The 22819-nt window shown below is 45.7% G+C and overlaps 1 protein-coding gene across 1 annotated transcript in view; it reads right to left on the reverse strand.

The window, feature by feature from the left end:
* Positions 1-22819, reverse strand: part of LOC148068490 (titin-like) — a 30949-nt gene that overhangs the window by 1595 nt on the left and 6535 nt on the right. The window contains exons 2-38 of the mRNA XM_087804800.1: positions 22457-22753; positions 21785-22372; positions 21408-21710; positions 21032-21328; positions 20658-20945; positions 20273-20572; positions 20039-20190; positions 19812-19962; positions 19438-19737; positions 17587-19353; positions 17213-17506; positions 16849-17136; positions 16457-16756; positions 16014-16348; positions 14178-15909; positions 13806-14108; positions 13411-13722; positions 13048-13338; positions 12679-12978; positions 12450-12591; positions 12212-12375; positions 11726-12028; positions 11360-11641; positions 10690-11283; positions 10323-10613; positions 9937-10236; positions 9546-9848; positions 9145-9447; positions 8786-9054; positions 8408-8723; positions 8025-8330; positions 7613-7912; positions 6944-7519; positions 6557-6862; positions 6099-6481; positions 5823-6033; positions 46-5736 (exon numbers count right to left, since the gene is read on the reverse strand). Of these exons, the coding sequence (XP_087660926.1) occupies positions 46-5736; positions 5823-6033; positions 6099-6481; positions 6557-6862; positions 6944-7519; positions 7613-7912; positions 8025-8330; positions 8408-8723; positions 8786-9054; positions 9145-9447; positions 9546-9848; positions 9937-10236; positions 10323-10613; positions 10690-11283; positions 11360-11641; positions 11726-12028; positions 12212-12375; positions 12450-12591; positions 12679-12978; positions 13048-13338; positions 13411-13722; positions 13806-14108; positions 14178-15909; positions 16014-16348; positions 16457-16756; positions 16849-17136; positions 17213-17506; positions 17587-19353; positions 19438-19737; positions 19812-19962; positions 20039-20190; positions 20273-20572; positions 20658-20945; positions 21032-21328; positions 21408-21710; positions 21785-22372; positions 22457-22753 (19638 nt within the window). The remainder of the gene's footprint in view (positions 1-45; positions 5737-5822; positions 6034-6098; positions 6482-6556; positions 6863-6943; positions 7520-7612; positions 7913-8024; positions 8331-8407; positions 8724-8785; positions 9055-9144; positions 9448-9545; positions 9849-9936; positions 10237-10322; positions 10614-10689; positions 11284-11359; positions 11642-11725; positions 12029-12211; positions 12376-12449; positions 12592-12678; positions 12979-13047; positions 13339-13410; positions 13723-13805; positions 14109-14177; positions 15910-16013; positions 16349-16456; positions 16757-16848; positions 17137-17212; positions 17507-17586; positions 19354-19437; positions 19738-19811; positions 19963-20038; positions 20191-20272; positions 20573-20657; positions 20946-21031; positions 21329-21407; positions 21711-21784; positions 22373-22456; positions 22754-22819) is intronic.

Here is a 22819-nt window from a genome sequence, read left to right on the forward strand (position 1 = left end):
TGTTCTGTAATGATAAAGAGTCGTCTGAGAAACCTGCTAACTCACCTTGGATCGCTAACTGCTGTTGCTTGTAGGCTGAGACCTTTGCAGAAATTGACTGGAACACTTGTGCAGAGAATAAGAAGGTCGATTTTGAGCAGCCTCCCTCTGATGTCATTTCACAGGTGTACTCCCCTTGATCTTGATTTTCCAGGTCATGGATGATTAGGCTGCAGGTGCCCTCGGACTGCTTTAATTCATGGCGGCTGGTCTGTGAAAGTCTTCGTCCATTAATATACCAGACCACCTCTCTGACGCTGCTCTCACAGACACAGGTCATCCTCACACAGTCTTCTTGGGCTTCTGCTGTAAGCTGACTGTGGATTTTTGGTGGTTTGGGGACTGGAGACTTAACAGTGGGCGGAGACACTACCCTTTTGGGGGACGTGATTGGAGGGGGGGACTTCATCCTTGATGGTGATTTAATTCCTTCAGGCTCAGGTGACTTCAAGGACCTTGGTGACTTGATGCCAGATGGTTCCGGAGACTTTATGCCTTTGGGTGACTTGATCCCGGCTGGTTCAGGTGACTTTAAACCTTTGGGGGATTTGAGTCCTGCCGGATCTGGAGACTTTAACCCACGTGGGGACTTAATTCCCTCAGGATCTGGGGATGTAACTCTCTCTGGGGACTTGATTGGTGGTGGAGATTTTATTCTGGGTTCTGGAGATTTCGCACCTCTGGGTGACCTCACCCCCACAGGTTCTGGCGATTTCATCCTAGGAGGCTCAGGGGATTTGGCACTACCTGGGGATTTGACTCCTTCTGGTTCAGGCGACTTCACGGTTGGTGTGGGGGACTTGATGCTCTGAGCTGGAGAACTTGTGATGGGTTCTGGAGACTTAACAACTGGAGTTGGTGATTTGGTAGTAAGCTCTGGAGATTTAACGCTTGGACATGGTGAGGGTACAGGCTCAGGTGATTTAATGCTTGGAGTTGGCTCTGGTGATTTGACAGCCGTGATTTCTTCTTTGTGGACCAGCTTACGGATGTTCAATGTGAAATGAGCTTCTTGACGTCCAGCTGAATTTTCTACAACAACTGTGTAGCTGCCCTCGTCAGATCCCATCACAGCAGTGATCACAAGACTAGATTTGTACTGAGTTGTGGTGACGCAAACACGATGGGAGGAGACAAGGGTTTGTTTTTCATGAATCCATGTTACCGTTGGAGCAGGCTCACCATCAATGTCACAGGAGAATGTTGCGTTCTCACCCTCTGAGACTGTGAGGGACTGGGGCTTGATCAGGATTCTGGCAGGGAGGGCATGTTTCAACTTTTGAGTTGAGGCCTCCTCAGAAACAATTGCAGTGGCTGCAGATGACTTTGCCCTGCTTTCAGATGAGCTGAATTTTTCAGCAAACTTGTCAGAGGAATATGAAGAGCAAGAAGACAAGTACTCTGCAGAGGCAAACTTTATAGAGTCATGCCTCTCAGAGGAGGATAATCTCTCTGCTGAGGTTGTCTGTCTGTCTTTTCTGATGCTTTTGTGTACCTCTGTTATCTCAGACTTGCTCTCTTCTACCTCAAACTGAGTCTCTGTTGTGTAACCAGATTTGAAATGGCTGGTGTGATAGTGATCAATTCGAGTGACTTCAGGGAGAAAAGCTTTTGTAACTTTTTCATCCCTACGACGAGATGTAAAAGTGGTGTAGCCACTGCCAGACACATCAAGGGTGGCATAGTCTGATGCGTCTCCCTTTGAATTTGTACACACACAGCGGTATGTACCACTGTCTTCCTCCTGGCAGTTCAGAATGATGATGGACAAAACTCCACTCATGTTGGTGAAGACAAATTTATTGCTACTTTCAGAGATTTCCATTCCGTTGTGGAACCACTTAACTTCAGCTTCTGGTTTAGCCTGAATATTCAGTGTAAACTTCGTATCTTGGCCGACTGGGATCCTATGAGATCGCATCCTGACGGTTATACGTGGGGCATGATCCAAGCTAAATGGGGTCTGACTGACCACCTGGTACTTCCTCTCTGACTTCAAGGAAGCCTTTCTAGCTTCATAGCGGGACATGATGTCGAAGCGAGCTGAACGCTCCAGTCGGGAAGAAGAACGTGACGATCTTTCCACAGACCTAATGGGACTTGGTGAGCGGGGACGAGTACGTTCTGGTGTAGGGGATCTTCTGTCTTTTACTTCACTATCTATTTCCAATGGTGGACGAATACGTTTTGGTCTAATTAGCTCTGTCACAGGACGCATAAGCTCAATATAAGTCGGGGAAAGAGATCTCCTTCTCCTCATGTACTGAGAGATGCTACGTTTCTTCTTTGTCTCTGTCACTTCAACTGCTTCATGTTTAAACTCGTGTCTCTTCTCCTCACGATGTTGGACGCGGACTGGACTGCCGGCAGGAGAGGCAGAAAAGCCGAGTTCCAATTCATCCTCCAGTGTCAAATCCTCCTCAGCAGTCCTCCTCGTGGTAAAGAAATGATCTACGGGCATCAGCAGCTCCTCATCGCTCAAGTCTCCCAAAGATCTTCTCCTAGACCTGAAAGAAAGCTCTGATTCCGGGGAGGGTGATCGGCGTGCAGGTCTAACTGTCTCCAAATCATCCAATGTGAGTTTTGGAATTCGCCACCTGGGTCTGTACTGATCAGTAATGCGCGGAAGGGGCATGACATAAAACTGCTCCCACCTAGAGAGGCGGATTCGTCTCTGTCTTTTCTGGACAATCCTTTCCATTCTCTCTGGAATCTGATATTGGTCCCGTAGCTTTCTGTACCACTTCATGTCAGAGAGGGGTACAAATTGTTTGATAGCTTTGTCTTCATCCAGGTCTTTAGGGTCGTGAACCGCAGGCTCAGGAATCTCATATGGCATGAACATTCTCCTCTCTTTTTCCAGCTTCTTAGTCTCAGACTTCTCAATACTGATGTCAAACTCTCCCTCAATATTTTTCGTGCTCACTGCAGGCTTGTACATCTCAGCCGCAAATTTGAGGGCTTCTTGGGCAGTTGGGTTGAGGGGCACCAGCTCCTCTGTAGCAACTATTTGTTGAGCCATTTTATTTGTTTTGTCAATTTGCTTCTGAACATGCCTGTGTTTCTCCTCTTCACTCTTGTATTCTCTTCTGGTGTACGAAAGGCGATCAACCTTCAGCATGGCGCTGCAACTTGCAGAACCAGCTGAGTTTGTTACAGTGACTTTATAAACACCAGAGTTTTCAAGCAGTGTTTCTCTGATATGTAGGACATAATAGTCAACATCTTCTTCAATGACAATGACCTTTGGACCAAACTGCAGAGGTTGACCGTCTTTTTCCCATTTAAGTTGGGGGGTTGGAATTCCAGAGACTCTGAGTTCAAATCGAACACTGTCGCCTTCAACACAGTCTGTGTTCGCCAACAGTCGTTTAAATATTGGCCTCATCGTCTCCTCCACCACTGGGTGAGGCAGAACTGTGAGGCGAGCTGTGCAGCTGTCTTCTCCAAACTTGTTGTGCGCCATGACAGTATATTCTGCATCGTCGTCCTTGTTGAGGTTGTGTATCATCAGCTGATAAAGACCCTTGTCACTGATAAAGGTGTACTTATGGTCTTCCTGTCCTGGCTTGATCCTCTCACCGTTCTTCAACCATGCGACATGCGGCTCAGGATGCACGGTGATTGTTACACCGAAGCGTACATCTTCACCAATGTAAGCAGCACGATTGTACAATGGCAATGTGAACTCTGGTGGTCTTTGCAAGATTTTAGTCTTATCAACACGTCGCCTTAACTTCTTGATAGATCGGTTGATATAGTGCTCCCGGATGCTTCTCACTGTTTCCACAAAGAGTTCTCCAAAGGCATTGTCCTCCCCATCATCGCTTACCACTTTGCATCTGTAAACCCCGTCATCACTCTCTTCAATATCCTTAACATAAATACTGGCAAAACCGTTGCTGTAAGTTATTTCAAATTTGGAACTTGAGTGCAGTTGTCGGTTGCCAAAGTACCATGTGACTTGTGTGCTCTTGTCATAGTTTGTGAGGCTGCAAGTAAATCTGACATGACCACCTTCTTCTGCTGAGCCATGCATGACAGGACCAGCACGTAAACCGTGGTACTCAGTTCCAATCTTCACTTTACCCACAGCCAAACCCCTCTGGTTCTTGAAAGCACCACCAAAGGCAACCCGAGCTGCCGAAACGATTGTATCCGACCTCTTCACAAAGGTCTGGTAGTATCTTCTGTGTCTCAAGGTCCGAATTACTTTGTTACTCACATGTTCAATCTTGGTCTTGAGCCAGGGATGATCCAGAGCCTCGTGGGCTTTCATTCGAAGTTTCCTGTCTTTAACAAGAAGTCTGTCAACAAAATCCATGGCTTCCAGGCTGATGTCCTTGAATGCCTCAGTATCGAATACATATTCACAGTTTGAAATGTTCTCAATCATTTGTGTTGTGGTTTCTGCAGCAAATGGATTAAGACCACTAAGCAAGACGTAGGCCATGACACCAACTGACCACATATCAGTAGCTGTTGTAACCAAGTCATGTCGATGAATCTCTGGTGCACAGTACTCTGGTGCTGAGAACATCATTCTGATGTTTTCTCCTGGTACCAGCAGCCTGGACTGGCCAAACTCGATGAGCTTAATGTTTGTGCTCCTCCTGGTTGTGTAGACAATGTTGTCTGGTCGAATGTCAAAGTGACCAAAGTTTTTACTGTGCAAGAATGCTAGAGCAGAACAGACTTGTCTTAAGTAGCGCACAATCTCCTGCTCTGTGAGCTCGAAATTGCTTGTACCGAGGCGCTCAAAGATGTCAACACCTGATATGAACTCAAAGATCAAGACAATCTCCTCCATGCTTTCAAAATATTCATGCAGATGGATGATGTTCTTGTGTCTTGCCACATTAAGGGCTTCTACTTCCCTGAGAACCAGTTCCCGATCCATGCCTTTGACTTTTATAAACTTGGCCATGTAGGTTTTCTTGGTGGAGATTTCGACACAGCGATGGACTACTCCAAATTGGCAGCGGGCCAGCTCCTCTGATACTGTGTATTTAGAAAGCAGCTCCTTGACCTTGTAGACTTGAGCTTCTTCTTTGGTAATCTCTCGGGTTTCATCCACCTCCTCGTCATAATTTCGAATAACAGATTTGTCCTCTTTCGTTGTGATGGGCTCAGTTGGTGAAGAGGGGGCACTCAATCCAAACCGGTTCTCTGCAATGACCCTGAACAGGTATTTGGTCTTTCCAAATATATTGATAATAGTTATACTACAGTCAGCAGTCTGTCCAGCACGTATCCACCTGTCTGCAGTTGCAGGACATTTTTCCACAATGTAGTTTATGATATCACTTCCACCGTCATTGGCTGGGGGCTCCCATTTCAGAGTAATGGAGTCCCGGGCAATGTCACCTACAACCAGTCCTTTTGGAGCGTCTGGTATATCAGCAACATTCACCTCAATTGTTTGTTTGTCCATTCCAAACCTGTTCTTGGCAGTAATGATGTAGTAACCAGTATCTTTCCTTAGCATTCCCTTCTGGAAGACCAGAGAGGTAAATGAGCGTGTAGTGATGACCTGGTGATAGGGAGAGTTGGACAAGATCTCCTGGCCCTTTTGCCACGTTATTGCTGGTTCTGGCTTTCCAGAAATAGGAATCTTTATGGTGACATTGTCACCACGGACAGCTTGCACAGCACCCATTCCCTGCAGCTCCTTTGGTATGTGTATTTTGGCTGGAACTGGAATTTAAAATCAGAGTTAATGTCAGCACCATATCTACCATGAACTTGCAAATTGAAGGATTCAGTTTTCACATTAGTCATACCTTCTACTTCTAGATTTGCAGTGGTGGAGATAGATCCTGTGGGGTTGGTAGCACGGACCTGGTAAACCGTGGCATCGCTCTCTTCTGCAGCAGTAATCACCAACTGGTAATAACCACCCTTGAACTCCTGAACTTTAATCTTGGTTCCGTCAGCAAGGATCTCCTTTCCGCTGCGGTACCATTTCACCACCGGTTTGGGATGCCCGACAACCTAAACAAATTGATTAATTCAGCTTCCATATTTAGCGCATTAGGTCAAAAAAGTGGACAACTCACCTTTGTTACGAATGTGGCATTGGCTTGGAATTTGACAGTCATGTCCCTGATCTCCTCCCTAAACACAGGGGCACGAGGGGCTTGGTCTGACTTGGGAATGATGGGTTCAGAGATTTCACTCCAATCACTCTCTCCACCCATGTTCTCACACTTGACTCTAAACTCATACTCGAAGCTCTCAATCAGACCAGTGACCTCAAATTTGGTATCTACAATCTTCTTGCTAGCTACAGACATCCACTTGTTTTGCTTCTTTTCACGTTTCTCCAAATAGTAACCAGTGACTTTAGCTCCACCGTCGCTGGTTGGAGGCTTCCAGCAGACCACACATGTATCTTTCGTAGAGCTGATAATGAAAGGCTGCTGGGGAATGCCAGGTTTTTCTGAAATAGATTAACAGAATCATCATTGTTTTCATAATAAGTGACATTAATGCGAAGTTCAGTGGTAACACTTACCGAATGGGCTCTTAATGATGACCACTGAAGGGATTTCCAGAGGTTCACTGACCCCGTATTGATTCTGAGCCGAAACCCTGAAGTAGTAGCCAGCACTTTCAACCAGATTTGGCACCCGACACGTGGTGCCAGAGACAGATGATGACACCAGGTTCCATAGTTCACCTTCCTTGGCCATGCGCTTCTCTACGATGTAATTGGTAATAATGGAGCCCCCATCGTCTTTTGGGGCCTTCCAGCTGATGATGACTGAACTCTTCAACAGACCTTCAACAATGATTGGGCCCTCTGGCATACATGGTTTGTCTAAGGAGGTGAAAAAGTTTTACGTAAGATGAACTGCATTCATTAGTAAAAAATTCTACAAGACTTTTTTTCAGTAATTACCTTGGATTTCAACACGCAACACTGTGTCAATTGTCCCAAATGTGTTGCTTAACTGCACCTTGTAGCGTCCAGCATTGGTCTTCCTCTGAGCATTCCTCACAACGAGGTGAGTGTAGCTCTCTGTGTTTTCAATGATTACATTCTCAGTTGAATTGAGAGGCTTTTTGTCATAGAACCACATGATTTGTGGAATTGGGCGACCAATGTAGACAACGTGAAGGCGAAGGCTGGTCCCGGCGCCTGCATTATATTTCTCCTTCAGGGGGTAGCCGGGGTGGAACTGAGGAGCAGCCTGCAATCGGAGTTTGCCGCTGGTCTCAATCTCTCCAGCCTCGTTGACAGCTCTGCAGGTATACAGGCCCTCATCCTCCTGTTCATCCGTCAGGACTGATATGGAGTGGTTGCGGCCATCTGAGCTCATTTTGTATTTGCGGCTCTGGATCAGTTCCTTGCCATAGCGGTACCACTTGATCTCAGGCAGAGGTCTGCCAATTATTGTACAGATCAGAGTACCAGACTCGCCAAGCTTAGTGGTTACATCCTGGATATCTTCTTTCAAAACCGGTGCTTCACCAACTGCAAAACACAAGTGCATTTGATGAGTTTCTGTTTTCAAATGTGCACGAATCAGCATTAAAATCAACAACAACATTTATATATTAAACTTACCACTCAGTTTTGTCTTGATGCCCATTGGTGTGCGGCGAGCTCGACTGAGGCCAGTTTCGTTCTCAGCAAAGATTCGGAACTCGTACTCTGTGGCCTCCATCAGTCCACCCATGGTAAACTGACGGTCCTTGGAACGTTCTTTGATACACTTCTTCCAGGCGCTTTCTCCAGCCTGTCTGAACTCAATCCAGTAACCTAGGATTTCCTTACCACCATCATGCTCAGGCCGAAGCCAGTGGATGGTGATGGAGTCTTTGGTGATAGAGATAATGTCTATCTCTCCAGGTTGGCTCGGTTTGTCTGTCACACAAAGTATACCATTTATTTGACATCCTCTTCTGTGATGATAGACTTACTTATATTTGTTGGGGAAAAAAAATGCAATTTAGGTTAATAAAAAAGTGTTTCTCACCAAACGGATCCTTGCAGATGACTGACTCAGAAACAGGACCAGGTTCACTTTGCCCTATGTCATTCTGAGCCACAATCCTGAACATGTATTCTGCATCGGGAATGAGTCCTGTGGTGTTGTACATGGTGGTTGTGATGTGCGTCTTGTTGTGGCGCACCCACTTCTCGGTCGATACCTCTCTTCTCTCAACAAAGTAGCCTGTGACACGGGAACCCCCATCATCACGTGGGCGGGCCCAGGATAGGGACACTGAGGACTTGGACACATCCATGATTTCTGGTGGGTTGCTGGGTGGTTCAGGGGGATCTGCACATAACAGCACATAATGAGTTCTGCATCTTCAAATGAATACCACTGTTCATGTTAAAAGAGTTTTTACTTACTCAGTGGTGTCTTTGGTGTTACGGACTCTTCGGATTTAAGAGATCTGCTGATACCAAACTGATTCTCTGCAGAGATTCTGAAGTGATATTCTACATTTTCTTTCAAGCCCTTGACCACGAGTGAATTTTCCACAACTCTGGCATCAACTGTGTACCATGCAGCCTTGGGGACCTCTCGTCGTTCCACCACATAGCCAAGAATATCTGAACCGCCGTCATCTGATGGCGGTCTCCAGCTGACCCTGACTGACCTGGCCTGAATGTCATCAAATTCTAGTGGTCCTTCAGGTGCATCTGGGCGACCGATGACTCTGACCTGATGTTGGACAAGACTGAAGGTCATAAAGAGTTCACTTAAACTGGGGATGTATCACTTACCTTAATATAGACTGCTTTCCTGCCACATTTATTCTCTAGCACAAGATCATATGTGCCTGTGTCATCTTTGTGTGCATCTTTGATCACCAATTCAGTGACGTCATCATAAGTCGCAATCATGGCCCGGTGAGAAATGTCATGGCCATCCTTGGTCCACTTGCATGTGGGAATGGGCTTACCCTTGATACGTACTGACAGGCAAATTACCCCTCCTTGACGTACAACATATCCCTCCTCATATTTGTGATCAAGTTCGTAATCTGGATAACCTGGTGAGAACACACAAATACAATACTAGAATTATATTGATTCTTTGCATTGATTCTGATTAATTGAAATGTGACATGTTGTTCACGTACCAAGCATTTCCTGAACTTTGACCACACCAGGAATCTCAGCTGGTTCACCAGCTCCACCAGCATTGCAGGCTATTACCCTGAACTTGTACTCTGCACCCTGAGGCATGTGAGTAAGCGTGTACTCGCACATCTTAGTGGGCATGGTGTTACACAGGGTCCACTCCACCTGATCCACCTTTTGCATCTCGATTAGGTATCCAATGATGACTGCTCCGCCTTCCTCTTCAGGAGGCTGCCAGGCCAGTGATACAGATGTTCTGGTGGTGTCTGTGACTTCAGGCATAGTCGGTGGACCTGGAGGTTCTGTTGAATAGCAAGCAGTAATTGTATATAATGCAAACTTTTTTTTAACTTCATGATGTACACCACAACAAACTTGAGTGCTCAAAATCATTACGCACCGATGGGATCCATGGCGGTAACAATAGACGAGCTCTCACTTGGTTTGCCCGTTCCTCTGGAGTTGATAGCTGTGACTCTATGTTCATATTCAAGACCTTCAATCAGGCCTGAGGAGCGATACCTAGTCATGGTGACAGGGTTCTTATTTATCTTCATCCACCGGTCAGAACGAGGCTCTTTACGTTCTATGATATAGCCTGCAATAGTCGAGCCACCGTTGTCTTGCGGTGGCTCCCAGGTCAATGTCATGCCTTCATGAGTAACATCAATGACCTCCGGTTTGCTTGGTGGTCCTGGGATGGCTGCAATGAAGATGATTCAATTATATAATTTGAATCCAAATATTTCCTTGTAGAGTACCTTTTTGATGAAAAATTTGACACAACTTACTCTTTGGACTTTTACATTCCACAACCTCAGACTGCAAAAATCCACCAACACCGAAGCGGTTCATGGCAGCTACTCGGAAGACATACTCTGTTCCTTCAGTCAATCTTGTGAATTTAAAGCAAGGACGAGTAACAGACTCTGAGATGGTGATCCATCCAGGTCTGTGAGCGTCACGCTGCTCCACCACATAGCCGCTAACATTTGCACCCCCGTCCTTTGTTGGAGGTTCCCAGCTAACAGTCACAGACACGCCATCAGTTTCCTCGATCTTCATGGGACCGACTGGGATGCCAGGTTTGTCTGTATTTTAAGATGAGCAAGTTTAAGATCATAACAGGAGGATATGTGTTTCATAGAGACAACTTAATAAGGGTAATTGTTCTCACCAAGTACGATGACCTTGATGACCTCTGTTGCCATTCCAACAGAGTTTTTCACCTCCAGTTGGTAGTCGCCAGTGTCATTGATTGTGACATCCCGGATAACAAGGTGTGTGTATTTTCCATTGCTGTCAATCTTGATACGGTCAAGGCTGTCTTTTAGCTTTGCACCACCAAAGGACCAGGAACAAGTGGGTTGAGGTTTGGCATTGAATGGCAAGTTAAGATCAATGTTTTTTCCACGGTGCACATGAACAATCTTTTGTGGAATGCTGGTAATGTCGATCTTAGGCATAACTGCAACAAGACAAAAAGGCGTTGTTAAAGTAGGCTGGTGACATTTTACCTGTTTCATTTGTGACAGATATTGCACCTTTAATATCCTGGATTGTGACTGGAGACACAATGTCCATAGGTTCGCTTGCACCTCTGCTGTTAGTGGCTCGGACCCTGAACAAGTACTGGTCATTCTCTGTCAGCGATTGGACATTGTACATGGAAACAGACGTCTTTACAGAGGCAACAGTACTCCATCGGTCTGTCCCAACCTTACAAGCTTCAATAACAAAGCCAGTCAGGAGACTGCCACCATCATGCAGGGGCTTCTCCCAACGGAGCAAGACTGAGGTCTTGTTGACATCAACAACTTGCAGGTTTGTGGGCACTGATGGCACTTCACACACTAGCACAGCTTCGGATGTCTCACAGGGTTCACCCACACCATAAATATTCTCTGGCAGAACCCTAAAGAAGTAATGCATGCCCCCCTCTAGGCCAGTGATCCTCAGGAGTGTCTTCCTGCACTCAGTTGTTACAGTCTTGTATGACTTCATGTTGGCGTCACGCTTTTCCACAATATAGTTGCTGACATGAGCGCCACCGTCAATGCTGGGGACGTCCCAGGTGATTACGACAGACTCTTTGGTGTAGTCCTTCACCTTCACAGAGCCTGGAGGTCCAGGTGTATCTGTTGAAGGTGTAAAAGAGCAGGAGTAAGTTAACATATACAACATCTTTACTTCAGATTTTTTAGGACATCTTACCATAGACTTTGACGAGAATGATGACAGTCTTTTTTCCTGATGGGTTCTCAGCTTCAACAATATATTTTCCAGAGTCATAGCGATCAACGTTCTCCACCATCAGCATTGTGTAGCTATCAGTGGTTTCTATGTAACCACGTCGCTGCAGCTCCACACCCGTCTTTCTCCAGGCCACCACTGGTGTTGGACGCCCAGTAACAGTTACAAAGAGTCGAAGGGTTCCTCCTGCCCGCAGACACACTGTCTTCTTTAAATCTTCAGCAGGTTCCAAGTCGGGCATTTCTAAAAGACCAGTGAAATTTAAAATCACAGGACACTAGTGATGAGTTGAACTAGAAGACAATGGCGGTTCTAGCATCGACTTACCAACTTTCTCCAGTGGCTCAACCTCTGAGCTGGCCTCGCTGAACTCCCCAGTTCCGTTGCTGTTGATAGCTGCCACTCTGAATCTGTATTTCTTGTTGGCAGCAAGGCCAGCAGCAACATACTCATTTATCTTGAGCGCTTTGGTGGTAGCACGATACCACTGCTCGGAGCCTTCCTCCAGGATTTCAACTACATAGCCGCTAACATCTGCGCCTCCATCATACATCGGCCTTGTCCAGGTCATCCTAATGCTGTGCTTGGTTGTGTCAGTAATGCGAGGCATTGATGGAGGAGCCGGGGTATCTGTAGATCAATATGGAAAACAAATTTGATTTAACCCGATTTAGAATTACAAACTTAAAAAAAAAATTAAAAATTGTGAGGAGAACCATAGTTCAGTGACCATATCTCACGTTACTAGGCTCACTGTGGCGGTCCTGCAAAATTCAGTTCACCGTGAATTACCTGTAGTCAAAAACAACTCACATGTGGGGTCTTTGCAGAGAATGTAGACAGAGGGGTCACTTGGTTGGCTCTCTCCGGCAGCATTCACGGAAGTAACCCTGAATTGATACTCGCTGCCCTCAAGGAGACCAGTGATCTTCAGGCGTGTGTCATAGATGGTGTAAGTCTTATTGACACGGGTCCATCTAAGCCACAATTAATTATTGGTGTTACAATATAAAACTTGGAAGATTTGAGCTAGTGAATGAAAAATGCTTACCTGGTGCTGCTCTTCTCACGTTTGTCAACGAGGTAGTTCTTGATCTCACTGTCGCCGTCACTCTCGGGTTTCAGCCATTCAATGATGACATGCTCTCTGGCCACTGCACTGGCTTCCGGTGTACCAGGCTGTGATGGCGTTGCTGAAACAAAGAGAAAGTTTGAAATCGTATCATTACGACATCTTAGATAATATGACATCCTAGCTAAAAAGAAATTCTGATACTCACTGTAGGCATTCCTAGCAATAACAGGGTCTGACTCCAGAGGAACTCCAGGTCCAAACTTGTTGATTCCTCTAACCCTAAAGACATACTCATTGTTCTTTATTAGTCGACTGCTGACACAAGACAGCGTCTTGCACTCTGTCTCCATGATGACCCAGTTGAGACGACTGGTTTCCCGGCGCTCTACAATGTAGTGTGTCACTATGTCACCACCATCTTCCAGTGGAATCTTCCATGAGATTGTGCACTTCTCCTCTGTCACCCTGCTGATGATAACCTTGTCTGCAGGTTTTCCAGGAGTATCTGGAGCGAGAAAAGATGATGTAAGCTATTTTTTTTGGTCAAAAAAGCTTTTAAACTGTGCTTGTTCACCTAGAACTTTCACATTCACAGAAGCAGTTCTGATGCCGCTTGCATTCTTGACAGTTAAGATGTATCTTCCAGTGTCATATCTGTCACAGCTCTTGATGACAGCGATGGCCTTGGTGGCAGTGTAGGTAAGTGAATATTTCTCTCCCAGTTCCAGAATCTTGTCGCCCTTTGACCAGTACACTGTGGGCTCTGGTTTGCCACCTACAGCTCCATCAAGGACAAGGTCGGAGCCAGCTTGGACAACAACCGTCTCACCCACCAACTTGCTGTCTAGTTCTGCTTTGGGTGGAGCTGAGAAAAAAGATGAACGGTGTTTGACTTATTTAACACAGGGCTGTCCCACATTAAAAAAAGAAAACTTACTATATTCATCCTTGCATGTGACAGGCCCAGTGGATTCAGAGGGTACACTGTGCACTCCAGCCGCATTTTTGGCAATCACTCGATACTCAAAGGTCTCACCATCTCCGAGGTTAGAGACTGTAAAGTAGTTCTCTGTGATTGTGGTGTAGTTGCACTTGAGCCAGCGGTTGTCATCCCACTCGTCTGTGCTATATAGTTTTCTCTCAACAATGTAACCAACAATCTTGCTGCCTCCATCGTTGAAAGGCAGAGTCCAGCACAGGGACACAGAGGAGCGAGTGACGTCCGTCACCTCAGGTCTTCCTGGAGGATCTGTTAATACAGAAGAAACAAGATATTTTATTCGGGAAAACCACACTGCACCTAGGCTAGACTTGAATTTTCTTTGTTCTTACCAACAGGGTTGAGTGCCAACACAGGTCTTGAGGCTTCACTAGCTTTGCTGAGTCCCGCTATGTTCATGGCATACACCCTGAACTGGTACTCAAGGCCCTCAATCAAGTTCGAAACCTTATAGTGGCACTCCAGACAGGGAAGCTTATTTTCCCTCACCCACAGAATTGTGTTTCTCTCCTTTTTCTCAATCCAGTAGCCTGTTACCTGACTACCACCATCAGCGTAGGGCAGATCCCACTTAATGCTGATGGCATTTGCTGACACATACAATACATCTGGACGTGCGGGTGGACTCGGGGGAACTGCAGGAAGACATAGAAATAATTTATATTTACATGAAAAACTCCGTGTGGTGGATGAGTATCACTCACCAAATGGATGCTCAATCACGACAGCAGCTGACTCAATGGACTTGCTGACACCATACTTGTTCTCAGCACATACTCTGAAGGTGTATTCCATGTACTTGGTGAGGTGTGTGACTTTGATTGTAGTTCTCTTCACACTGGAGTTGACCACTTGCCAGGAAGCGGAACCTGACTCCCTCTTTTCAACAATGTAGTTAGAAATTTCAATGCCACCATCATCAGATGGCTCAGACCAAGACAATGAACAGGATTCAGAAGAGACTCCAGAAATCTCCAGGGGGCCTGTGGGAGGGCTCGGCCTTCCAACGACCGCTACAGTCACTGTAAAGGTCTTCACTCCAGCAGCATTCTCCAGACTAAGATAGTATTTGCCACTGTCGCTTCTCTTACTGTCCCTGACCACCAGCGTTGTTCTCTCAGTTGTGTTCCTGATAAAAACTCTGTCGGTTTCCTTCAGTCTCATCTCCTCCAGCTTCCAGGTTACCTTTGGAGAAGGCCTGCCGCCTATGGGTATGTCGATATTGAATGAGTTGGACAGCTTGCATGTGATAAGCTGGTTGGTGATGCCACTCAGGTCAGCTGTTGGTTCAATGCGAGGCTCCTTGATAACAACAGAGCTCAAGGTTCCCTGAGGTTCACTAATTCCAGCATCATTCTTAGCCTTCACTCTGAAGTCATACTCAGTGTTTTCAATAAGACCTTCAACCAGCATTTTCAGTGACTTGGTCTCTGCAGAGACGACCCAGCGTTCTTGGCCTTTGGCTCTGAATTCAACAATGTAGCCTCTGATTCGGCTGCCTCCATCATGCTCTGGTTTCAACCACACCAAAGAGGCGGTGGAACTGCTAGTGTCGACCACGTTAAGTCTCTTGGGTGGTGCAGGTTCCTCTGTGGCAATGATCGGCTCTGTCATTTCATTAGGCTCTCCCTGACCATACTGGTTGACTGCAACTACTCTAAACAGATATGGCACACCAATGTCCAGACCGCTAACTTTGATCATCTGTCGAGAGCACTTGGTACTAACCTCCTGCCAAGCAAGTCGACTAGCTTCACGCTTATCTACAATATAGTGGTGGATTCTGGATCCACCATCATTAGTTGGGGCATCCCACATAACTGTCAGTGCACCTCGGGTAACATCTTTGAAGGTTATGGCTCCTGGAGGTCCAGGCGTGTCCAGAACTTTTACGGTGAAAGTAATTGACTTCCTGCCACTGTTGTTCTCTAGAGAAAGTGTATATTTACCAGCCTCGTACCTAGTGCAGCCCTCAATAGTCAAAGTGGAAAAATTATCGGTGGTGTTCATGTCTGCCATGACAGGTAGCTCACTGTCTACCTTAGACCAGGTAGCAAGTGGAGCTGGCTTACCCCTGTAAGCAATATGGAGGGTAACAGTTCCACCATTTTTGACAATATGGGTCTGCTTGAAGTTGGCATCGATTTCAATCTCAGGAGACGTTAGTCTGTCCACAGCCTGTACTGCATTAGGCAACATAGAAGAGTCACCCTCACCGGATCCATTCACGGCACTGACTCTGAACTTGTACAGCTCCCCAGGCACCAGGCCCTTTGCGGTATATTGAGTTTGGAGACAAATCTGACTGTTTACTCTATGCCATTCTTCAAGGCTGGCCTTGCACATCTCAATATTATAGCCAATGATTGGCAAGCCACCATCAAAGACAGGCTTTGTCCATTCCAAGGTAATGGAGGACTTTGTGGAGTCTACAACCTAGAAAAGAGAGAAAACACTTATTGAAGGCATGTGAATAAAGGTTTTTGCTTGATCTAAGCAACTGAGAAACAAATGAATGAATACTAAAATAGTAAACCCACTTTGATCACAGTTGGAGTGCTTGGTGAACTCGTTGGCTCCCTACACTTGAACAACCTTGAGGTACTGCTGGCTGGTCCTATACCAGCACCGTTCTCAGCGAGGACACGGAACTCGTACTCGTTGCCTTCTGTCAGGTTTGTGACACGATGTCTCAGCTCTGTGATGGGTCTCTTTGCAGAAACCTTAACCCAGCGAAGACTCTTCTTCTCTCTTCTTTCCAGGATATAATACTTAATCTCATTTCCTCCATCTGACTTTGGCCTGGTCCAGCAAAGTGTGATGCTGTTTCCAGAGATATGGGTGGCATCTGGTGTGCCAGGAGCTTCCGGCACAGCTAAAAATGATAAATGAAAACATTTTAAATAATATCGCACCTTTCAGGAAATGATATTTGAGAGGTGTGAACATCTATCCATAATGAATGAGAGAATTGGATTCTTACTGTACTGCATCTGTGCAATAACAGGAAGTGAGTCCAGTGGTCTGCCAACACCAAACTTGTTGACAGCAGAGATTCTGAACTGGTACTCATTGCCCCTGATGAGGTTTGTTGCGTTAAAAGAGCAGGCTTCACAATTGGAGGTGACCATAGCCCAAGAGATTCTGGATGTCTCTCTTTTCTCAACCACATAATGAGTGATGGCTGCGCAACCATCATTCTCTGGTGGGTTCCACCAAACTGTGCATTTCTCTGCTGTGATTCCTGTGAAACGAATTGGGCCTTCAACAGGTCCAGGGGTATCTAAAGAGAAACAGAAACATACATGAGACCTTTGCAAGCTAATGTCCCACTATGAAGGCTTTATGAAAGGGAGATTGCTAGAGACACCCTACCTTGCACCCGAACGTTGACATCAGCTCTCTTGGTGCCAGAGTTGTTTTTTGCCTCAACCGTGTATACCCCACGGTGGTTCCTGTCAGCATCCCGAATGAACAGGCTGCTGACACCAATGTCGGTGGTGATTTCAATATCAATCATGATCCTCTTGTCAATCTCTTTGCCATCTTTGTACCAGGTGACCAGGGGGACTGGGCGCCCAGTTATGTTGCAGGCCAGTTTTACATTGTCACCCGCTCTAAGAGTGAGAACCTGGTTCGGGGACCATTCAATCTCAGGGGAAACTAAAACATTGTGGTACACATATTAAAACCCAAAAAGTTCAAAGTTCAAATTAATATTTTGTGTGAAGTGCCATACCGCTTTCATCCTTTGTCATGATGTATCCGGAGGTGTTTGATGGTGGACTAAGTGTGCCAACAGCGTTCCGTGCGATCACTCTAAATTCGAATCTGTCTCCTGCAGACAGACCCGTGACCGTGTACTGGGTCTCACTGACATCAGTAAAATTGCACCGAAGCCATTTGCCTCTGCCTTGACGTCGCTCCACACTGTAAGCTACAATCTTGCTGCCTCCGTCTCTCTCAGGGATTTCCCACTTTAGTGTGACAGAGTCTCTGGTCACATCGATACAGGTAGGCGTACCTGGAGGATCTGTCAGACAAAAAGATGTTGTAGCATTAGCTTTAGAACTTCATATTAACATACTGAAGAGGGAGTGCGAGGTAACTCACCAACTGGTGAAATAGCAAGAGCATGTTTGCTCTGCTCACTGATGGGTCCAAGTCCAGCATTGTTCTCAGCATAAACTCTGAATGAGTATTCAAGACCTTCCAAAAGACCTATAATTCTGTACTCTCTGTTGGAGATGGTGGTGGAGTTAACCTTCTGCCAAAGGAGACTGTTTCTATCTTTCTTTTCAACATGGTATCCCAGAATAGGAGAGCCTCCATCAAAGCCTGGAGCCTCCCACTTTATTGTCATTCCATCGCTTGTGATGTTGTAAGCCAGAGGCTTTCCTGGTGGACCGGGTGGTTTGTACTGGTGCTGGGCAATTACATCTGACGAGCTGAGTGGTTCACTCACGCCATACTTGTTCTCTGCACGGACTCTAAACTGGTATTGAGTTCCCTTAACCAGGTTGGGTATCTTAAAGGTAGCCCTAACAACACTGGAGCAGACCATCTTCCAGTTGGCTTGGGAAGTCTCACGCTTTTCAATGCTATAGCAAGTGATCTCACCACCACCATCTTCCTTCGGTTCATCCCAAGATACGATTATACTCTGTGCCTTTATTTCGTCAAAGCGGATTGGACCGACAGGGACAGAGGGTGGTCCCAGTGTGATTACATTGATGTCAAAGTAATTCTTGATAACCCTGTTATCTAACACCAGTGTATACTGTCCTGCATGTTCCTTCTTGGCTCCTCTTACTGTGACCGATGTCTTGTTGTCTGTGGTTCTAAAGCGAATCTTCTCACTTTCTTTCAGAGGCAAGTTATCCTTCAGCCAGCTAATTGCTGGCCTTGGTTTCCCTTTGAAGGGCAGTTCAATATGGATGTTCTGACCTATGCGGACAGCAAGTTCTCCATTAGAGTAATCACTCAGGCTAGCCTCAGGTGGGATAATGAAGTCCATCACAGTAATTGGACCAATTTGAGAAAAGTCACTGTTGCCCTTCTCGTTTTTGGCAAATACTCTGAAGTCCATTTCAGCATTCTGCTTTAGTCCAGTCACCTCACAGCAACAGCGTTTGCAGGTTGCACCCACAGTCCAAGTCTGATCTTCTAATGTTCTCATCTCAATTATATAATCACTAATGTGGCTACCACCATCATGGTCTGGTTTTGTCCAGCGTAAGGTCACAGAATTCTTTGTTGAGTCCAACATCACCAAGTCCTTCACTGCTCCTGGGGTCTCTGTGGCTCTCACTGGATCTGAGGTCTCACATGTGTCTCCCACACCATACTCATTCTCAGCAGACACACGGAAGAAATAAGCAACATCTTCTTCTAATCCTGTCACCTTGTAGGTTGTGTTGGTACACTCATCTGTAATGATTTGGTAGGCTTTCATGGTAGATGCCTTCTTCTCAACAATGTACTTGGTCACAGGTGAACCACCATCAATGAGTGGTGCTTCCCAACTGAGCGTCAACTTTCCTCTTGTCACATTCTTGATGATCAGTTTCTGACAGGTAGAGGGACTGTCCAAAACTCTCAAAGAAGTGGTGATAATTTTGGGCTCTCCAACACCATTCTCAATCTCCAGAAGGTACTTTCCACAGTCATCACGGGTGACCTTGGGGATGTGCAGGGTTGTTGCACGCTCAGTGCTGTTGATGGTATAGCGATTGTCTCCAGAAATGTTACGGTCCCCACGACGCCAGGTGACGTTGGGCGTAGGGCGTCCCTTCAAGGGAATAAAGACCTCAACATCACGGCCAGCTCTTGCTGTGTACTGGGTGGTCATTTGAACATCCAGGTCAAGGTCTGCCTCCTCTGTAAATATAAAACACACACAGGAAGCGTCAAATGGAGGATCCAAAAACAGTGATTGTAAATATCAAAGTAAATAAGACAAACCCAAAATATCTTTGGCTTGGACAGGCTGATACATTTTGATGTCCTCTCCTTTGCCTTTGCTGTTTACAGCAGAGACCCGGAAGAAGTAGTAGCTCCCTGGTTTTAGGTGAGATACCACATACTCACAGGTTTTAACCTGAGGATTAATGGTCACCCATTCTCTTTCTTCTGTGTTCATCTGCTCCAAAATGTAATGTGTGATTTTGCTGCCACCATCATAGACAGGCTTCTCCCAACCAATAGTAATGGATGACTTTGTAGAGTCCACTACACGTAGCTTGGAAGGTTCACCTGGAAGGTCTGAACCGGAGAAAAGGATGCACACATGTTAGATTATTCTAAGAACTTTTCTCATTCTGTAATTCATTCTGTACCGATGGGATCGTAGGCCTTGTACAACTCAGAAGCCTCAGAGTAGTTTCCTGCTCCAGCTTTGTTCACAGCACAAACTCTGTATTGATATTCATTGTTTTCCACAAGGTTGATGACCTTCTGTCTTGTGTCCCTGATGGTGCCTTTGACCACCTAGAGCCAAAGGGATGACAATTTGTTGTGCATTTTTTTCATCAAAAAAGAGCTCAACACAATTAAGAGGACTGACCTTGAACCATTGAAGGCTCTTCTTTTCCCTCTTTTCAAGGTAGTACCCGTCAATATCACTCCCTCCATTTATGGCAGGTCGCTCCCAGACAACTGTCATGGTGGATTTGGTAATCATTGTGACTTGTGGCTTGGATGGTTCACTTGGTGGAACTGAACCAGAGTAAAACATCAAAAGTAATCAGATGCAAAGTCATTTACATTGACATTTAATTGACTGACTGCTGGAGCTTACCAAAGGCATTTTTAGCAATTACTGGCTCAGACTCCAGCGGGTCACCCACTCCATATTTATTGACCCCACGGACTCTGAAGATGTACTCATTGCCTTGGATGAGTCTGGGCACGTTCACGATGCAGTCGACAAGCTTCTCATTAACAATAGACCACATTACTCTGCTGGACTCACGCTTTTCCACAATGTAGTGTGTTACCATGGCTCCTCCCTCATCAGTGGGAGGAGACCACATGATGGTTACATTGTCAGCTGTAACCTTCTTAAATTGTATCTCACCAGTAGGTGGACCAGGTTTATCTGTGTGAGAGAAATGTTAGGAATAAATGTTTGCTGGACTATAAAGTTCAGTAAAAAATTAATTCGGTAAAAAAAAGGTTGTTACCTTGTATGAGCAATCTGACAAGAGCACAACTGGAGCCCAAGGAGTTCTTGACCTTGACCTCATAATTTCCAGAATTTAGCCGAGTAGTGTCTCTCAGAGTCAGTGTTGTTGAATCGCAAGTGTGTTTGAATGAAATTTGTGCGCTTGGCTTCAGCTCTCTTCCATCCTTGAACCATTCAATTGTTGGAGCTGGTTTGGCCACAATGTTAAATTTGAGTTCTACATTAGACTCGGCTCTGTACTTGACCTCACTGAGGTACTCCTGAGGGATCTCGATTTCAGGGGCGCCTGCACAATCGATAAAAACAAGATTAAGTTTTATTTAGACAAAACAAACAAACTTTTATCAATAGTGTGACGTGAAGTTTACTTACCGTAGGTGTCAACACACGTGGCAGGTCCAGCAGTCATCGAAGGATTGCTCACTGAGCCTACTGCATTCTTAGCCATGACCCGGAACTCATAGGTTTCATCTTGATTCAGACCAGTTACAGTATATCGAGTGTCTGTGACATTCATGAGGTTAGTCTTGGACCATCTAGTGCCACCAGCATCTTTCTTCTCAATTATATAGCCTGTGATAGGAGAGCCTCCATCATAGTTTGGCTTATGCCAGGCAAGGCTGATTGAATGTTTGGTTATGTCAGTCACATGAAGGCTGTTTGGTGACTCTGAAGAGGGACAAAAGCACATGTGCAGCTGAGTCTCGATCATGTATAGAGGTTTCGATTTACTTGTTTATAAACTTACCACAAGCGTCAATAGCCAAGACTGCATCGGACACTTTACTAAACGCACTGATTCCTGCAGCGTTCTCCGCAGCCACCTTGAACTCATAGATGAGTCCAGCGTTGATATTATTAACCTTGAAGTGCGTGGCCCGAATGACCATTTTGTTTACTCTTTGCCAGAGAATGCTGTTCTTATCTTTCATCTGTAGGTGGTAACCAAAAACATGGCTGCCTCCATCCACCTTTGGTTCTTTCCAGGCAACAGTGATAGTTTCCCTTGTCACAGCAGTGACCTCTGGCGTTGATGGGGCTTCAGGAATAGCTGTTGATAAAAATAGTTAGCATTGTATGAGCAGAAGGAGGCAAAGAAAAATAATCAACAAAAGGATAACTCACTGTATGGGAGGCTGACGGATGCGATAGGAGAGTCGATGTGTTCACTGATACCGTATCTATTTTCAGCCCGGATTCTGAATTGGTATTCTAGACCTGTTGTAAGCTTCATGATCTTCATATTGCATCGGGCTACAGCAGAAGAAACATCAATCCAGTTGGATGTTGTTGTTTCTCTCTTTTGTATAATGTAGTTAGTGACAGGACTGCCACCGTCATATATAGGTGGAAGCCACTTCAGGCTGACACTGTCCTCTGTGACATCGTACAACTCCACTGGTCCCTGAGGAATGCTAGGCCTGTCCAGGACTACAATTTTAACAAAAGATTTAGTGGTTCCACTAGAATTGGAGGCAGTGATATCGTAGCGTCCTGAGTCGCCTGCAATGCTCTCACGCAGAGTGATTTTGATGCTGTCAACCGTGACTTCTGAGTTGAATCTCATGGTCGACTTCAGGAGCATATTTTCCTTGGACAGAGAGATTTTGGGCAATGGGCGGCCAGTCAGCGGGATTTCACACTTTAGAGTGGACCCAGCCCTGACATAAACTGTGTTGTGGGGGAAGTCTTTCATGATGATCTCAGGAGATTCTGCAGCGAAAAAGGATGGTAAATTTATATACAAAATCAACTTTTTTCTAAATCAAGAACAGCATCTAATGAACTGCTACTTACCAAGCTGGTCTTTGACCATCACTGGGTGGAGCAGTTCTTTCAGCTCACTATATCCTGCATGGTTCTCAGCTCTTACTCTGAATGAGTACTCAGCGTTTTCTCTCAATCCAGACACGGTGAAATGAAGAGACTTGGTAACTCCACACTTTACCCACTTCTCCTGGCCCTTCTCCACAGCCTCCACCAAGTAACCTGTAATCCTGCTGCCTCCATCTTGTTCTGGTTTAACCCAGGCTAAAGACACACTGTCCTTGGTAACCTCAGTGACACCAAGTTTTGGTGGAGGGGTTGGTTTTTCTGAAAGCCCATCAAAAGAAAAACAAAGTAAAGTAACAACAAAAACACCAAGAGTTAACTCAATGT

Source organism: Callionymus lyra, chromosome 12, assembly GCF_982586985.1.
Source record: "Callionymus lyra chromosome 12, fCalLyr1.hap1.1, whole genome shotgun sequence".
NCBI classification, from domain to species: domain Eukaryota; kingdom Metazoa; phylum Chordata; class Actinopteri; order Syngnathiformes; family Callionymidae; genus Callionymus; species Callionymus lyra.